The sequence below is a fragment of the Orycteropus afer genome, unplaced genomic scaffold (assembly GCF_000298275.1).
Source record: "Orycteropus afer afer isolate SDZICR_OR568_19922 unplaced genomic scaffold, OryAfe1.0 scaffold00284, whole genome shotgun sequence".
Lineage (NCBI taxonomy): Eukaryota > Metazoa > Chordata > Mammalia > Tubulidentata > Orycteropodidae > Orycteropus > Orycteropus afer.
This window is the reverse complement of record NW_006921871.1, coordinates 3,796,221-3,814,794: the sequence shown is the minus strand read 5'-3', so window position 1 is coordinate 3,814,794 and position 18,574 is coordinate 3,796,221. Positions and strand designations below refer to the sequence as shown.

The window sequence follows — 18,574 nt, the reverse complement described above, 5'->3', positions numbered from 1 at the left end:
ACACACACACACACACACACACACACACACATATATATATATATTTGGAAGGAAGATTGGGCAATCTACTTCCATGGAGGGGTCTCTATGAGTTGTATCCAACTCAATGGCAGTGAGGTTTATATATATATATGCATGTGTATACACATACACACACACACACACACACATATACATGTATAAACCAAACTCACTGCCATCGAGTCCATTCTGACTCAAAGTGACCCCCTTGAGGCTTCTGAGATGGTAAATCTTTACGGAAATAGATTGCCCAGCGTTCCTTCTGTAGAGTGGCTGGTGGGTTTGAACTGCCAGCCTTCTGGTTAGCAGTCAAATGCCTTAGGCACTATGCCACCAGAGTTCCTTATACACACACACACACACACACATATATTCACTGCATATGCCTATATGTATATATACACATATATATGTATATAAAATATATACATATATTAATGTATAAACAAACACTTTGTTATAGGAGCAATTCATGCTGGAGAATCGCAGAGATCAGCTATAAAGAAGAATGTCCTGGAGTGGAAGAGGATTCACTTCAATGACATTAGGCCCATTCTCTTATAGTAGGGTATTGATTTGCATTTTATGTTAAACACAAAAGACACTTTGGAGCTTTTTCAGTATTTACTACCCCAAGTCAGCAACCTGATAGATTAGAGTGATGAAGTGAGCAGACTCAGCCTGTGCCTGCTGCAGGCATCTCTTCTCTGACCTGTGTGCCTTTCAAGTCATCTCTCAACCAATTGACTGCTCTATCTCAGCTGGTGGTAGTGTAACCAGTGCCAAGTGCCACATTTCTGGTGTCTCTTCCTGAACTGACTACTTGTCACCACAGGAGAGAATCCTTAATGAGGAAAGTCACTTTTTTTTCTTTCTTCAGCTTAGAAACCAGGAGACAGATGCCCTTGGCTCCCCTGACTCATCTCTTTGAGCCACAGAATTATATAAAAGAGGAGTAAAATGAACAATGATGGGCCCTGGGCAGGATGGAAATGTGGGTGAAATTAGCCTTGAGTTTCTGAATCTTTCCCCTCAGGCAGGCAACATTCATGCCCTAGTTCTGCACTGCCAGTCAGATACATGCCCCCATGCCTGGGCAAAACCTTCCTGTCCTCTAACCAACAAAAAATCACTTAACTAAAGGATGACACCCTCTCATAAACAATTAACATCTTTTATCTGTATAGGTTCGGAAGGAAGACTGGGCAATCTACTTCCATAGAGATACTGCCTCAGAAACCAGAGGGGTCACTATGAGTCAGAATCAACTCAATGGCAGTGAGTTTGGTTTGTTTTCTTATCTGTATGTTGTTGTTGTTGTTGTTGTTATTGTTATGTGCCATCGAGTCGGACCCGACTCATAGCGACCCCTCCTTGGGTTGCTGAGGCAGTATCACTATGGAAGTAGTTATCTGTATAGGTAATCTACAATGTTATAACAATTTAAAATTGTATAACAACAAGTTTTTTAGCTGAGAAAGATCTACAATAAATTCTACCTCACACACACACACACACACACACAGAAAGAGAGAGAGAGAGAGAGAAATGTGGCCAAGAGAAATTAAATGAATCATCCAAGGTTCTATCCATGTCTACATGTCTAGTTGTCTAGTCATGGCAGAGGTAGATGAATAAATTAAGTAAGGTTTATTATTATTATTATTGTTTTTTAGCTGTACAGTATGCTTTCCAATGATTTAATTTTTGTGTGGATTATCATACTCTTTTTGTTTCCTGCCCAACTGCCACCTCCTTCCTTGTTCATTGGGACACAATCCATGACAAAGGTCAACTCTCAGGCAGTATCTTTCCTGAATGAGCTCTCTGTGCCACACCAGGCCTACATTGCCAATGCATGTGTGAGCCTCCGTGCAGATGTCCAAGCTCCAAACGAGAGGATTATTCAGCTTTTCTCCCTCTCCCACACTTCCATTCTACTATCAAATTTTGTAAACTCTACCTTCTAAACATTCTTAATTCCATGTTAATATGTTTTTATTCTCACTGTGCTTATACATTATTCCACATCATCATCATCTCTCTTTGAATTATTGCAGTAGCCTTCTAGCTAGCTGTCTCATCTCCCTTTTCCAGTCTTATTGTCCATTATTATTATTATTTATCCACACTGCAATCACCAATTCTAGTCCTGTTCCAATTAGACCTTGTGTCATTTTCTCAGTGTGCTCAGGATAAAAACCAAATGCCCATCATGGCTGAGAAAGGCACAATGTACATGAGCCACTTTCAGCTTCTCAGGAAGTGCCATGTTCTTTTTCAACTTCTAGACATTCATACACACTGTTATTCTGCCCAAAACCCTGCCCCCTTTGCCCTCTTTATAACCATACCCTCCAAGATAGCCAACCAAAAATCACATAGGTGTAAATGTGTAGGCTTCTTCTCTCTGAATTGCCATCCCTGCCCACTGAGACTGGATTGGGTCCTCTTGTGCTGTATTTCACCACTACTCTGTCCTTTTACTATTGCAGCACTTGGGACTTTGTGTTGTAAATGGAAATGTCTTTCTCCCTCTGTCCACCTCTAGATTCTAATTTCTAAGAGGGCAAGGACATTGTCTATTTTTTTCAAAGTAGAATCTCTTGCATCTAATACATAAAAAATGCACAATAAACACTTTCTGAATAATAATAATAAACAACCTAGCTAGTTCAGAGAGTAGTCTCAGCAAGGAAAGGAGAGGGGAAACCTTGGAAATAAATTCAGGTTCTACCTTAAACCTGAGGTTGCAGGCTTCTATACAATGCTTCATGATCTGTTAAATAACTATGCTAATATTAATTATGAATATTTCATTTATTTTCCTTTCAAATGCTAGCACAATTTTTTTCTCCACTTGTTTGATATTATGAATTAGAAGAATGGAAATCTACATAATTCCTTTTAACTCTTAAGATAAATAAAAATAATTTTTGCCCTCTTCTCTTAGCACTCACGCTGCCAAACATGATGCTTTCTTGCCTCACTGACCAGAGCCACTCAGGCACTCCACCTCAGGGAAGAACCACACAAAAATGTGAACCCAGAATTCATTAAGGAATCATTTTATTTTGAATGGTTCTTAGAGGCTTCAGATTATTTGGAGGCCATAAAGTGACATGTCTCCAACGTGCAGAAATATAGGACAACACAGGACTAGCCTGGTGGTTCAGAGAGGATTGTTTTTGGCAATGAAAGGCACCTACTATCTATGTCCTATGCACTACCACGGAGATGGATCCAACTCATATGACCCCTCCTTGGTTGCCGAGGCTGAATCACTATGGAAATAGATTTCCCAACCTTCCTTCCAAGGAGTGGCTGGTGGGTTTGAACTGCCAGTCTTCTGGTTAGCAGTCAAATGCCTTAGGCACTACACCACCAGAGCCCCCAATGAAAAGCACAGAAAGGATAATTCAACACGTGTGTTTGCAGTAATGGATCACTTCAGAACAGAGATGAACATAGGAGAAATGGGGAAAGAGGAAATTTGAAGGAGGGAGAAAGTAAAGAGAAGTGACTGCCACAAATGAACTAAAAGGGCCAAAGCAAAACTTTTTTTGATTAACACAGAAAGAGTGAGAACATCATTGAAACCACAGATAGGATCATGGAAAAGGGGCCCTGAATAGTGTCATGAAGCATCTAGACAAATGATGGGGAATGGTTTTGGAACTTAATGTTGTAGAAGAATGGAGTGGAATCAGAGATCTAATAACTGTACATTAGAGTTTATTCTAGGGCATATGTCTTGAATGGTAGGATGAGGCTAGAGGAAAAATGAAGAGAGCTCAGTCTGCATCTCCTGAAAGCTATCCTACTGAGAGGTAACTGCTGAGCTTCTGCTCCTCACTGGACTTAGCACCTACTCTCAGGACTAAGTACTCCAAATAGCCATCAGCAGCAGGGAGAAGTGATATTCAAAGATGTAAGCAAGATACACAACCTGACCCATTTTGCACCCAAATATTAGAATGAGTAGATTTGCTTTAAAGTGGTATCTATAAAAGGAATGCCAGTTAGTTATTGTATCATGACAGTTAGTATTCCTAGGGTTCCAGGTGACATCTACAGAGATCTCGAGCTAACCAATACATCTATCTCACAAGACAGTCATTGAATCTTAAGAAATACTGCTTTATAAAGAAAACTAATGGCAAAGACCTTAATGTTTGGAGCTATGAATATCTGGAATCAAACAGGATCTACAGTCACCAGTTAATGATATAGGGCTGTACAGAAACAGTACAGCATTAGTCAGTCACACCAGATGAGATGTTAGTATCTCACAGACAAGAAGGGGAAATTATGCATCTACTAGAGTAAAAATGTATTGGTTTGAATTTTAGGGAAACATATCAAGACTCAAATATTTCTTTGTTACATGTATCAAGGACTCTCAACCTGCTGTTTGTTTTACTATTGTCATAATACTCTCACTTCCATAATTCAGAAATATATCACTGAAAATAATTTACTGGCAGAGTGAGTGGTAGGGACTATTTGTCAGTAGAAAGGTACAATAATTTTGGACAATATGCTGCAATTTTTTAGCTTTGCAATTTTACTACAAGTGACCCAAGGGAAACCCCATTATAGCATTATACATAAAAATTATGTTGTGAGCTAATGGAAAGAGAACAGTAAGGTGGCAGCCCTGTGTGCAGTCCCCCACTGCTTTTTATGAAATGCACAAATGGTGGGTTTTGTTTTTGGGTTCTTTGAGTTTTTTTTTTTTTTTTTTTTTACTAAATGTAGGAAGATTGATTCATGTAAAAAGATTTTTCACAACATCATTGTACATTAGGGCAGCATTCTACACTTAAACACAAACGTCATTTAAGGAATATGGCATGCAACAGAAATTTACAGTAAAGCAAAGAAAGTAAGAAAAAAAGTCGACTAACCTAACCCACCTGAGCTCGGCTCACAGGGGTCAATGTCCTCGTCATCGCTGGGACACTCTGCTGAGGCCACAAGGATATCATCTGTGGTCTGCAAATGAAGCACATTCAGCAGATTAATTTGGAGATACCTAACAGATCCTTTCATTCTTGTTTTGTTAACAAGTAAAACATAGTTTGTGTTTACTTAACAAGCTGAAAATCCATATTCAATATTTGTCTTCCCAAATACACAGAACTTTAATTTGCCAACTTGTCTTAGATCTTTCATGGAAATACTTGCATATCTATGAAAAATATGATTACAGGCAGTCCTGTGTTACAAATGTCTGATTTATGAACAATCTGTACTTCTGAATCAATCCTGGTAAAGCCTATTATATTCGCAATTCAAGAAACATACTATGATTCCTAGTAACAAACAGGAACTACTTTGCAACGTGCATCAAAACATAATTATTATTACTTCTGTATTACAGGCACTGTCTGGATGACAAATGCCCAACTAACAGACAACTCCTAATGTCTCTCAATGCAGGTTTTGAACTGGTTTTGTCATGGCCAACAAAGCTGAACAGGAACAGAACAGAATTTTTACAATTTCAGTGATTCATCATGGCAACCATTATGGGAAAAATTATGGGTTGAAGCCCTGGAATAGGAGACTGGGAAGAAGTATAGAGAGTCCTGTCAGAAGCCCGATGAGTGAGATTTGATAATTTGTGGGATTGTGGAGAGCCCCAAAATGGCATAGTTGGCCACCTTTCTTGAAGTCCTGTTTTAGTGTTACGTAAATTTGCCTTCACTTTGAAATGACTGAACCAACCCCTACTCCCTACAACATCTTCATCACAATCACCTTCATGTGCTGCAGGTGTAGCTCTTATATAATTGAAAAAGTTTCAAGTCTTCTTGCACTAAAGCAAGGTTAAATAAGAACCACATGTACCTGTTCCTCTGACCTACAATTTCTTAGACAATTAGGAATGGATCTCATTCATACTCCAGAAGTACCTGTGTTATTTTAAAGATGTTTTAGTGTATCAGGACATGTTTCTTTAATGTTTTCTATGTGTGGAAAGGTACACTAAATACTAAGGCAAACACTTGACAAACTTATGTTAGATACGAACCCTACCTAACTGTTCCAACTTATGTACAAATTTGACTTAAGGATAAATTTAGAAACGTGACTCATTCATAATCTGAGGACTGCTTATATAGATTATTTTACATGAGAATATGGGAATATGGTAGCCAACCTACAGACATCCATCTATTCAACTGCACAGAAAAGCCAAGCTGACACAGTAGCATATAGAGACTTAAACCAATTTGGCAGAAACAGATGATGTGAAATTTATTACAGCCCTGGAGTGCTACAATGTATGCATCAGTGGCCTTTATGCAGTACTTGTGCTTGTCTTCCTCAAAGCAGAACAGCCATAACCTTTTATATCACAACCACATAGAGTTTGATAAATCTTTCAGATACAGCTTTTCACATATTAGGAACAGATTAAGTTAAGAATTACACATACCTTTCAGTGACTCAAAAAAGGGAAGTAAACACAATTCATTTAAGGTTTTTTTTTTTTTTTTCTCCCCCAATTCCCAATTATGTTGAACTTCCACACTTGAATCTCCTATTTGTAATGTTTAGATAACATATATTGCTTCCCTATGTTCTTTTCATCATTAAGGCTTCACAATAAATGAAAACTGCATAAGGATGATGGGTGATATTTTACAGTGAATTGGAGAGAAGTGACAGTTCTAGCTGCTTCATTGCATTTACAGCAAAAAAAAAAAAAAAAAAAAAAGATAACTATCACTGTCATAAAGAGCAGAGTGTGTAAATCCTAGCAGTTAGTCATATAATCAACACATTTACAAGCACAAAAGGTTGTTCTTTACTGCCGCTTACAAGCAGCAGTAAACTCAATGTAGATGTTGCACGGAAATTGTAAAGGTTTACATCACTTTTGACTAATGCCAAGGCAACATGGAGAAAATCCAAAGAACAAGGAGAAAATCTCATTACATCTGCTAAGGATTAAGGAGATTATGATTGTTTAGCCCATACAGAGAACTGCTACACTGATGGAATACTCCTTAATAGTAGAATAAAATATTTTATTATCATTTTATAATAATAAAATATTTCTTAAAAATAATATATTTCATTACCATTAAAATAATATAGTTTCTAGATTAATGAAAAAACAAATTAAATACGACTTATTTTCATTAATGCGGTTAGCCTATAATCAACACATTTACAAGCACAAAAGGTTGTTCTTTACAGCTGCTTACAAGTAGCAGGGGCTCGGTGGCCTAGTGATTAAGGCATTTGACTGGCAGTTCAGACCCACCAGCCACTCCTCAGAAGAAAGACTGGGCAATCTACTTCTGTAGTGATACTGCCCAGGAAACCCAAGATGGGGTCGCTATGAGTCGATTCAACTTGGCAGCAGTGGGTTTAGTTTTACAAGCAGCAGTACACTTAGTATAGATAATGCATGGAAACATTTCCAGATATCACCTAATAATCAGTGGAGTTTAAAACATAAATGAAATTTAAGAAAATTATGGCATGTTGAAAAGTGGAGACACAGAATGAGGCACTATTGTGGCAAAAATTAGGCTTGAAAATCTTTCAAAGCAAGGTCTTTCATAATGTATGAATAAAGAATTTATTCAGATGCTAATACTTTACAATGTAACTTTAAATAAATACAAGTATTTAAATAATGTATTGAGATAGTTTCCCATGATTCTCCTCTTAATTCTTCTGGGCAGCTTTTTGGAATCTTTCATTTTGCTACTGTTGTTTGAAAAGGGCAATTCAAAGTGTCAGTTCTCCTGGAGTTGTAACTGTCAATGTCACTGATAATATCAGCAATCAACACTGTAGTCACACAAGTATCAACATTAAAGGGAGCAGCTGTAAGAGTCAAAGACCCAACTTCTTTTGGCACTTGTTTGTTTGTTGTTTTGTGCCGTGGAGTCAGACCTGACTCATAGTGACCCCTCCTTGGGTTTCCGAGGCAGTATCACTACAGAAGTAGGATTGCCCAACCTTCCTTCTGAGGAGTGGCTGGTGAGTTTGAACCACCAGCCTTCTGGTTAGCAGTCAAGTGCCTTAGGCACTACACTACCAGAGCTCCTAAATTAACATGCAAACTGACTTAATAATAATAAATTATTGAGTTATGTCATCTAGTAGGTTGCTTGTTCCATTTGCCCCAGGGCACAAACTCTATTTTTTTTCTAGAGCCAACATTCAGTAAGAAGTTACTTTTAGTCTCAACCACAGTGGATGCTTCTTAAAACTAATTTCAAGATTAAAATATAATTTGTTATTTTCCTTGAGGATTTTTAAATGCACTGATAAAATCTGTAAAGTGTATGTTGTCGCTGCTGCTGCTGCTGCTGCTGCTGTTTTGTGTCTGCAAGTGGTAGGAGGATGTGTGAGTAATTCATTTAAAACAATGGTCTCATGCTGGGGGTGATGTTCCCCCCTCCCTGCCCTCCCAGTTTCTGCAGACATGTTCGAGTCTGTGGGTGGTGCAAATCGTTAATGCACAAACTGAAAGGTTCATGTTTACCCAGAGATGCATTGGAAGAAAGGCCTGGTGATCTATTTCCAAGAATCAGCCATGGAAATTGCCCAGTTCTCCTTTAGCACACACAGCTAGACAAGGGGCGGTTTTTAATTCCCTCTATGGAGTTGTCTCTCTGTGACTTGCTATTGAGAGAGCTGTAACTTGTTGGTTGATTTGCAGACATTTTAGGTTGTCACAATTTGGTTAAAGGTCATCTGCTATTATTGGCATCTAAACCAAAAACCAAACCAAACTCATTGCAGTAGAGTCAATTCCAACTCACAGCGACCCCCTTCAGGTTTCTGAGGCAGTAAATCTTTATGGAAGTAGATTGTTTAGTCTTCCTTCCACAGAGTGGCTGGTGGGATCCTCAGCCTTCTAGTTAGCAATCAAATGCTTTAAGCACTACGCCTCCAAAACCAAAAACCAAACTCACTGCTGTCAAGTCGATTCCACTCATAGCAACCCATCCTTGTGTTTCCAAGGTGGTATCTCCATGGAAGTAGATTGTCCAATCTTCCTTCCGAGGAGTGCCTGCTGGGTTTGAACTGCTAGCCTGCTTAGCAGTCAAATGCCTTAGACAATATTGCTGAGCTACAGAAACTGCATTGAACTAACTTTAAAAACTGTTCTGTACTTCACTTTCCCATGTGAAAAAATGGAGAGCTTAATAGTACCTATTGCAAGAATTAAATTGCTACACGACAAGTACCCAAAAAAAGGACCACATTACACAAGCTTATGAAAGTGTCTGTGTTATCAATATTATTGTTATTATTACTATTTTATCCATGTAGCACTGAATTATTTCATTTTCTTGCACTCTGTTTATAAACACTATAATTTTAGATATTAAACTGAAAGTTGTACTTGCAAATTACTCTCAACAGTAGGTCCCATGTCAGTATGTATATTACAATTCAGCAGCTGTCCTGGAACTTTGTTCTGGTGAACTATGCTCCCACCCTTTACTGCCTTGGTTCAAATTCTGAATTAGAAGAGAATCATCAAATACGAAGGCTGCTTCATAAAAGAAATTTATGGGCTTAAAATGTGTGACTCAGTGAGTGGTTTCATGCTGACTGAATTATTTATGTCACACAAGTTAAATTTTATGCTTTAAAAGCTGACTTATTTCCTATATTCAACAGCTCTTTGGAACAATTCCACAGCAAAGAGAAAGTATTTCAATGTTTTCAATGTTATCTTTCACAAAATACAGTATCTATAATAAGAAAAGATGTCATATAATAGTATGGCCTATAGCCTTCTTCTGTATGGGAGGAAGATGTGGCAGTCTGCTTCCATAAAGATTTACAACCTTGGATACCTTGTAGGGAAGTTCCACTGTGTCCTATAGGGACACTATGAGTTGGAATCAACTTGATGGCAGTGAGTTTGGGTTTAAAGCCCTCTCAAGGTAGAAATAAATCACTGTACAAATAAGAGCCTTTTGCAAAACTGTACTTAATTTTGAATGTACTTTTCCTGGTATAACTAATATACATTGTTGCCTGTCATGTATTTTTCCTTCAGAAATTAAAAGGGAACAATAGTCTTGTGAATAATAGATTTCAAATCAATAGATGCCTTGGCAGAAATCATTATAGTGTGAAAAATCAGAAAGTGACTCAAATGTAGGAGGAAAAAAAAAGCAAATTACATTTGGAGGCTGAATTAACTGAACAATTTTCTGGCCAAAGCTGGGTAACTTAAATTTAATTCACTGTGTTTGGAGCCACTTCTCCTTGACTTGCTATTGAGAAAATGGTAGAAAGAAACTCAAATACATTACATTAATCAATTCTATTCTTCAGTATGTATATTTTCCCCTGACGTTTACAACCTTCTTCAGAAAGGAGACAGCCTGGGAAAGAGACAGAGTAGCGATCAAGCAAAAGCATTAGGTTTACATAACATTCCATTTATGTATGTGTATTTCACCGTGTATTTAACCACTTGCAGGTCAAAGTGCCATGCTGTTCTTTCCCAATTCAGAGTGGTCTGTATGTGTTCAATATTTAGGGTTACTATTGTAAGATGATTTGGTGGATTAGAAAATAGATGTATTTTTGTTTTCATTTACAGGGAGGTTTTTTTTGTTTTTGATATCATCTTTATTACCATTTTTAAAGGTGAAATCTACTGAACATATACTTGTTGTCAGTTAAAAAACAAACAAAAAACAAAAATTGAAAAAAAAAAAAAAGTTACATTACACTGTTGTTGTTATGTGCCATCGAGTTGGGCCTGACTCATTGTGACCCCTCCTTGGGTTTCCAAGGCAGTATCATTACGGAAGTAGATTGCCCAACCTTCCTTCCGAGGAGTGGCTGGTGGGTTTGAACCGCCAGCCTCTGGTTAACAGTCAAGTGCATTAGGCACTGTGCTACCAGAGCTCCTTACATAACATTATTGAGCATGATGTTTCACAGCTATGACAGCTATTCACTGAATTGATTGAAACAACTCAGATGGGTTGATAGAGTACCAGCTGAAATGTGATCTATTTGGTTAACAGATGAATATTTGTTCCTTCTGAAACTTTTATCAGTGTGAAGCTGCTCTGGAAGAGAGGCAGCTTGCCAATCTGTCCTTCAGGATTGAATCTAATAGTCTCTCCAGCAAAAATATATCACTAGGTCCGACTCGACGGCACATAACAACAACAACAACAACAACAAGGTGAGCTTTCCAGGGGCTTGGGAAGGGCTGGACAGGATGCAGAATTTGTGTTAGAGATTCTCCAAGTAAGGTCTGCCCAATGCACTGATAACTTATGGAGCAATAATTTTCCAATAAGTGGGAAAACAACAGAAAAAATAACCACAGTGAAATGCATATATACCATTGCCAAAGAAATGGTCTGTTTAATCAAATCAAGTCAATAAAGAAATATATTCAACTTGCTATTGTAGTGAATCAACAATCCCATTAAAGGTGCAAAAGGAATTTAGATATTGCACAGATCCTATGGAGTTTCCATTGTTGCAAGCAAGCTTTTAGTTCTTATTTGTTGATTGTTTCTTCAAGTAATAGAAGTCATATGAAGATGTCAATCTCAAGTTCATTCATTTAATAAAAATAAATATGATGTGGAAGATGATCATTAGCTTAGCATATGAATAACAAGGCAGTGAAGACCAATTAATACCCATTGCCATCTATTTGATTCTAACTCATAGCAACCTTATAGAACAGAGAAGAATTGCCCCATAGGATTTCCAAGACTCTGGTAGCTCAATGCCTAAGGCATCTGACTGCTAACCAGAAGGTTGGTGGATTAAACCCACCAGCCACTTCACAGAAGGAAGACTGGGCAATCTACTTCCGTAAAGATTTACTGCTTCTGAAATGGAATTGACTGATGGCAGTGGGTTGGTTTGGTTTGGTTTTGGAAGCCTTACAGAAGCAGATTACCACATCTTTCTCCTGCAGAGCGGCTGGTGGGTTCAAACTGGCACCCTTTCAGTTAGCAGGTGAATATTTAACCACTGAGCCACCCACGCTCCCTGAAGACCAATTGTTGTTGTTGTTGTTGTTATGTGTCGTTGAGTCAGATCTGACTCATAGCGACCCCTCCTTGGGTTTCTGAGGTGGTATCACTATAGAAGTAAATTGCCCAGCCTTCCTTCTGAGGAGTAGCTGGTGGATTTCTACCACCAACCTTCTGGTTAGCAGTCAAATGCCTTAGGCACTATGCACCTCTTCTATGTATAATATTTCTTGATGGACATAAAATAAGATCACTATAAACCAAGGTATAAAATGTGGTTCCTGTCTGCAAATAACTTATTGCACATACTCTGTTCTAAAGCATATCAGCAAATCACTCATTAATACAAATAACAATCAGTTATACTCAAATTACTTGTGTTTCTAAAATGTACCAATGCTACAATATCTAATACTACATTTAATATTCACCAGCAGAATGCAGGTAGAGATGCTATAGCTAAATGCCTGCTCAAATATGTATTCCGTTTATATAATCATTTACCCAATTTGAATGTTTGAACATTGGCATTCATGACTAGGGCAAAGCTTAAATATTCCTGAAAAACAGCCAGCTTTCACATTTTTTTAATGTTCTTTTCCAATTGATGCCTTAGGCAATTACAAAAAAGTGACCATAAATCAGCTATCTGCTTGGGAAAAAAGACAAACGTGAAAGCCATTCCATTCTCTTCAAAATTTTCTTGGTTTTTTAAAATTCCAGAGAAGTGAAAGTAGCTTGGATATAATTTGGTATAACCCCCACACACACATACAGTAAAGAGATCACATTATCATTCTAACGTTCCCTTTCACATGCATTTGATACTGGTTGCCTTAACAGGCAAAACTCAAAGGGAGAGAGGTGAATGTAGACATAACACAGCAGAAAACTGAACTAAAGGAAAATTGTGGGAGAAAGAACAGCCCTGGATTATGGATTACTGTTTTCTCTATAAAGAACAATATTTTAGCAATATTGTGAGAAATAGTAAACCTACAAAATACAAATGTGGTGTTATAATGATTAAAATTAAATGTAAGTTTTAAAAAATAAAAAAACCCGCTGCCGTCGAGTCAGGTCTGACTCATAGCGACCCCTTCTTGGGTTTCCAAGGTGGTATCACTGCAGAAGTAGATTGCCCAACCTTCCTTCCAAGGAGTGGCTGGTGGGTTTGAACCACCAGCCTTCTGGTTAGCAGTCCTGTTCATTATTTCTTTAAGCAACGGATAATCTCTATGGTCATATTACATTGACATTTTTACTCAAGGCAGTGTAGGAGAGCTGACCAAAAGAAAAATTAAGAAGAAAATCTGTAGAATATTTAAACTTTTAAGATGACATCAGAATAATCTGATGAATAATCTAACCCTCTTTTAGATTCTCACAAATTAAATGTGAAGGGATAAGATCTCCAAAGTTCGCTGGTAGTGGGGGTTGAGGAATTGAAAAGAAAAAAAAAAAAAGATAAGGATGACAGGACATGTTCCTCCTCTATTTGTTTTTTATTTGGACAAAGAATTCTCTGAAAAGGATTTAGCTATTTCCAAATTAAATACATGAGCTCTGGTAGCATAGTGCCTATGGCACTTGACTACTAACCAGAAGGCTAGCGGTTCAAACCCACCAGCCACTCCTTGGAAGGAAATTTGGGCAATCTACTTCCATAATGATATTGCCTCGGCAACCCAAGGAGGGGTCGCTATGAGTCGGGTCCAACTCGACAACACATAACAACAACAACAACAGATGGTTAGAAATGCAAATCTAGGTTTCTAGCTGTGTCGATATGAATCTCTAGTCCAACTTTTGTGAATGAATGGACTAATCAGTTACACAGGTTGAACTGAAATATAATGACACTATATCTTCTAAACAGCCTTTATGATTATAACATGCAGTGATGGATAGTTTTAACTAATAAGCCTCCAAAATCTAAGCCTCATTGTTGGCATGTAACATATCAAAAAATGGAATCATGTTTTGGCCTAGCAGTCATATATATTCTTGGACTGAACTAGATTAGATCTCAGTGAGCATCTAAGCTCTTAGTTTTATATATCAGGAAACATAGGCTAGAAAATTTAAGTTTTTTGACCACAGTTCACTGCTAATTAATGGCAAAGGTTTGAGATTAGCTGGACACCCCTAGCAGATGGCGATTATCTCTTATCTCAGTGATTTCTATCTATCCATCCATTTGTCACCCAAAAACCATCTAGTTTTCTAAAATACTTGATGTAGTTTAAAAAAATACATAAGAAAATAATTTTAAAGTAAGTGAAAAGGTGGCAAAAGGAGAGTACTCTATTTTAGATAAGTAATCACTAAAATTGCCACAAAAACCTATACACATGTAAGGACACAAACACACACAGTTATTATACCATTTGATATGGCAGCAAATTAAGTGACATTTAAAGTCAAACAAAATGAAAGCTGGAGTTCAAATTATTTTTTAAATCTAATTATAAAAGTTCAAATATTGACTTAACCGCAGTTATTCTGGAAGGGAGTTAACCCAGAAGGTTCTTTATTTACTTGTACAAACTTCTCTTAAATTACTCTTGCAAAGCACTTAAGAATCTTGCCTCAAGTCTGTGCATAACTGAGTAACTAAATTCCTGGGGACACAGAAAACATGTAAATTATTACATCTTTTCTTGCCTATATTTTTTCCTGACTTATAACACCAAAGACTGTGCTGTCTATAAAATTAACTGAATGAAGTCTTTGTCTCTTTTCTCATTAATCTACGATGATAATCCATCCAGCTTCCAGGGTGTCTCTTATTAACTACTGTTTTCACAGCATAAAAGCTAATGAGATATTTATCTTTGTCTATCTCATACAATCTTCATAAAATTTTTGTCAAATTATCTCTTATTATATCTTGTGAAAAAAGTGGAAGTAGCCATTTATACTTCATACTGGTTGTTTCTGCAGAAACAATCTAAACATGTACTTATGGATTAAGGCACTCTCATTGACACCATGGCCCCAGAATGGAAATTCAAAATCAAAGGCCTAGAAATGGCCACAGGCATCTGTTATCTGGTTCATTTCTTTGTCACTAAGTAGTACCACTCCCAACATCCACATGATAAAACATTAGCCTAGGAATGTATGAGACCTATTTCAACTGGTATCTGGAATACAAAGAACAGAAGAAATATGTATACTGTTGGAAACTTCATCTAATTAACCAAAAATGTGTTTTCTGATTTTTTTCACCCATGATTTGAATATATGCGAGGTTTTATACCAAGTTCACAAAACTAAGTCAACCCATGATAGGCACCTGTACTAGTGCTTCTATCAGATAGTAACTGAGACTAAACATTATCTGGGAAGATGTCACAATGTTGTTTGGCTCATTCACTAAGAAGCTTCCATATTTTCTGCTGATAGCAGAACTGGAACTTCAAGCTCCTATATCTGACTACTTCATTTCTTATGGTGCATAGTTGGGTTCATTAATTCATATTCAGAATATTTCACTGTTTAACCACCTCATTTTAATTTCTAGCATACTGATCAGTTATGAAAAATAATATATAGTATATACTAAGGAGCTCTGGTGGCCCAGTGCATTTGACTGCTAACCAGAAAGTCAGTGGTTCAAACCCACCAGGTGCTCAGTGGAAGGAAGATGGAGCAATCTACTTCCATAAAGATTTACCACCTCAGAAACCCAATGGGGGTCACTATGAGTAGGAATCGACTCTATGGCAGTGAGTTTGGTATGGTTTTTGGAGTATATACATGTAAAGAAGTCCCAGTACGAAAGTGTTTAAAAGCTTGGTTGCTGATGGAAAGGTTGGTCTCATAGGGTTGCTATGAATCAGAGTCAACTCCCCTGCAATGACTCACATATACATATAATCATTTGTATATATGAATCATAACAACTTTATCTCACAAGAATGTTATGGAGATCAAATTTTATACATGTGAAAGAACTTTGGAAAATGTGAAAATTTGAATAATTCAGTGTTTATGTTTTTTTCAGTGTTTATGTAAGTAATTTTTACAAGTAAGAAAGAATTATTTCTGCTGTTCACATGACAATATAAAGTACAATTTGGGAGAGTGCGTAATGAAGGTGTCTAAATACACATTTCACCAAGTAAATTTCATTTTCATACCTTGAAATCCTCCATTTCCCTCAGTTTGAATAGGATCCCATTTTTCACTCTGAATAACCCCTCATATAAATGCTGCTATTGTTGAGCTGCTCCCTTTAATTCCAAAATAGGATTGATTTTGACATTGATCTTTTAGGGTGTCATATGTGTAAATCTCACAGGGAGCCATCAAGATGGGCAGAGCCATCCCAGGTCCGGTACTGGGATTTCTCTTCTCCTGGCCAGATCTCCTGATGACAGGCACTCTGCAGCTTTTTCTGAGCTCTGTTCCTTATTCACTTCCCTGGGGCTTAAAATATTGTAACAATTTGATTTACTTTATCTCTGCACCCAGTGTTTACTGCTAATTCATTCCCTATTATATGTAGAGTATAGAAATGAACAGTTAAACAGGAAAAACAAATCATTTAGCAAAATTGCTAATTAAAGGAGAGAGAGACTGCCGATTGTCTCAGTGTGATCCATGCAGCACAGTACTGCTCATCATAGTGGTTATATTTGAAGTGTGACATGCATTCTCCATGGTTGTGCCTTCTATACGGATTAATAAATATGCTGATTAACTCCTATAAGACACTGAGCAACATTTTCTTAGTGTGTAGCATGGTGGAAGATTTTACCTTTCTAAATTACCCTGAAATAAAAGTTTGAGAATTGTCTAGTTACATGTTTTATTTTGTATGTTTCTGTGAAAAAAAAGTTTATGTCAATGTTCTATGCCCCAGAGAATCTATCACAGGAGTGGAATAGAGTTGACTATATCATTAACCACACACACACACACACACACACACAAACTCGCTGCTATCAAGTTGGTTCCAATCCAGAGTGACACCCTTTGGGTTTCCTAGGTGATAAATCTTTACAGAAGTAGATTGTCTAGTCTACCTTCTGGGGAGTGGCTGGTGGGTTTGTACCACCAGTCTTCCGGTTAGCAATCAAATACCTTATGTCAGTACCACCATTAAAAACCTGTTTATCTTCTTTATGCATCTTATATTTAAGTTTTACTTTATGAAATTTATTGAAATTTTGTGAAAATTATGATTGTGAAAAAAGTACTATAACTGTGAAAATAGCAGTAATATAGTTAAGAGTGAGGGATTCATCTTGGTTTTAAAAATGGGAAATTATTACACATGACACTTGAATTTACTAGAATCATCACATTTTAAATAATCTCATTCCTGACGGTCATCATCTCTGAATTTATGTCATCTATGTGTATGTTTGTCACATTTGCTCATTTATAAGAGCTCATTAAGTCTCACAATAAGAGTGGGAAAGTCTAGATTACTTTCTAGGACTACAATTTATAAGAGTGGGAGATGAGAATTGTGGCAAAGACACTTTTTTTTCAAAGATTCTATCAGCCTTCTAACATCTCTAGAAGTGACAATGAAACTTTATAACTGGTTTCCACATTATACCCCATGGCTGGAAATTTATGGTAGAGAAATAGCAAAAAGTGACATTATCTTTAAGTGAAAAGAGAGAATGACTGAAGGTTATAAGGAAGGCAAAGCTAAAAATGTGTTGCAATAAGTTAGTCTGCCTGCTTTTATGAAGCATTCTTGTCCTTCAGAAAGCAATAAGATATATTCTACTTTGTAGAAAGGACTGAAAAAAAATGAATATCATTCTGTTTTGTTTTTTTTTTTACTATATAGTATTCCTCCAATTCTTCCTCTCCCCCACAAATTCTATTGCAATCCTCTATATGTAAGTCCTTTTACTGATTATAAGGATATTATGCCTTTATCATGCTTTCCTTAAAAAGCTAATTACAAAATGAAATGTTTATCTTCTTCTTGGAATAAATGACATCAAGATAAAAGACAACTTTTATTAGTCATCAAATTAAGACCAAGAAATACATGTGGAGTATGAAGCACTCATACAACTTACAATATCTATTGATTCTTCCATGCTTTCACTCTTTCGTTAGTTATTTTATCCATAATTATTTACTGAATATCTCTGATTAATAATGAGTTATGCAGGGAAATAAAATCATGTTCTGTTGATTCAAAATGTTTATAGTATAGTAGGGGAGCGTGGAGTCTAATTGACTCTAGTGGAAAGTGGCATCTCTCCTTTGTCAAATTAGTTAATCTTTTACACATTTCCTGGACATTTATAGTCTATGTTCAAGGTTGTATCCCCAGTGCCTGGCATAGTGCTTAACATATATAGTGTATATAGAACAAATACCTGCTTTGTGAATCAGAAGTCCTTCTAGTATAATATGAAAAATATGACCAGCTTAGTAGTATAAATTTTCCCAACACAATTAATCCCTTTATTGTACTAAACAAAATAGAGACACCACAGAATGTCACAAATTTTTGTCCAAATTTGGGGATTAAGATGTTCTACATCCTCTAATCCTAA

At 36.9% G+C, this 18,574-nt stretch overlaps 1 protein-coding gene across 1 annotated transcript in view; it reads right to left on the bottom strand.

Moving 5' to 3' along the window:
• The window catches only part of NRXN1 (neurexin 1), a 1,670,321-nt gene that overhangs the window by 49,605 nt on the left and 1,602,142 nt on the right, over nucleotides 1-18,574 (bottom strand). Inside the window, exon 21 of the mRNA XM_042782286.1 lies at nucleotides 4,941-5,019. Within this exon, the coding sequence (XP_042638220.1) occupies nucleotides 4,941-5,019 (79 nt within the window). The remainder of the gene's footprint in view (nucleotides 1-4,940; nucleotides 5,020-18,574) is intronic.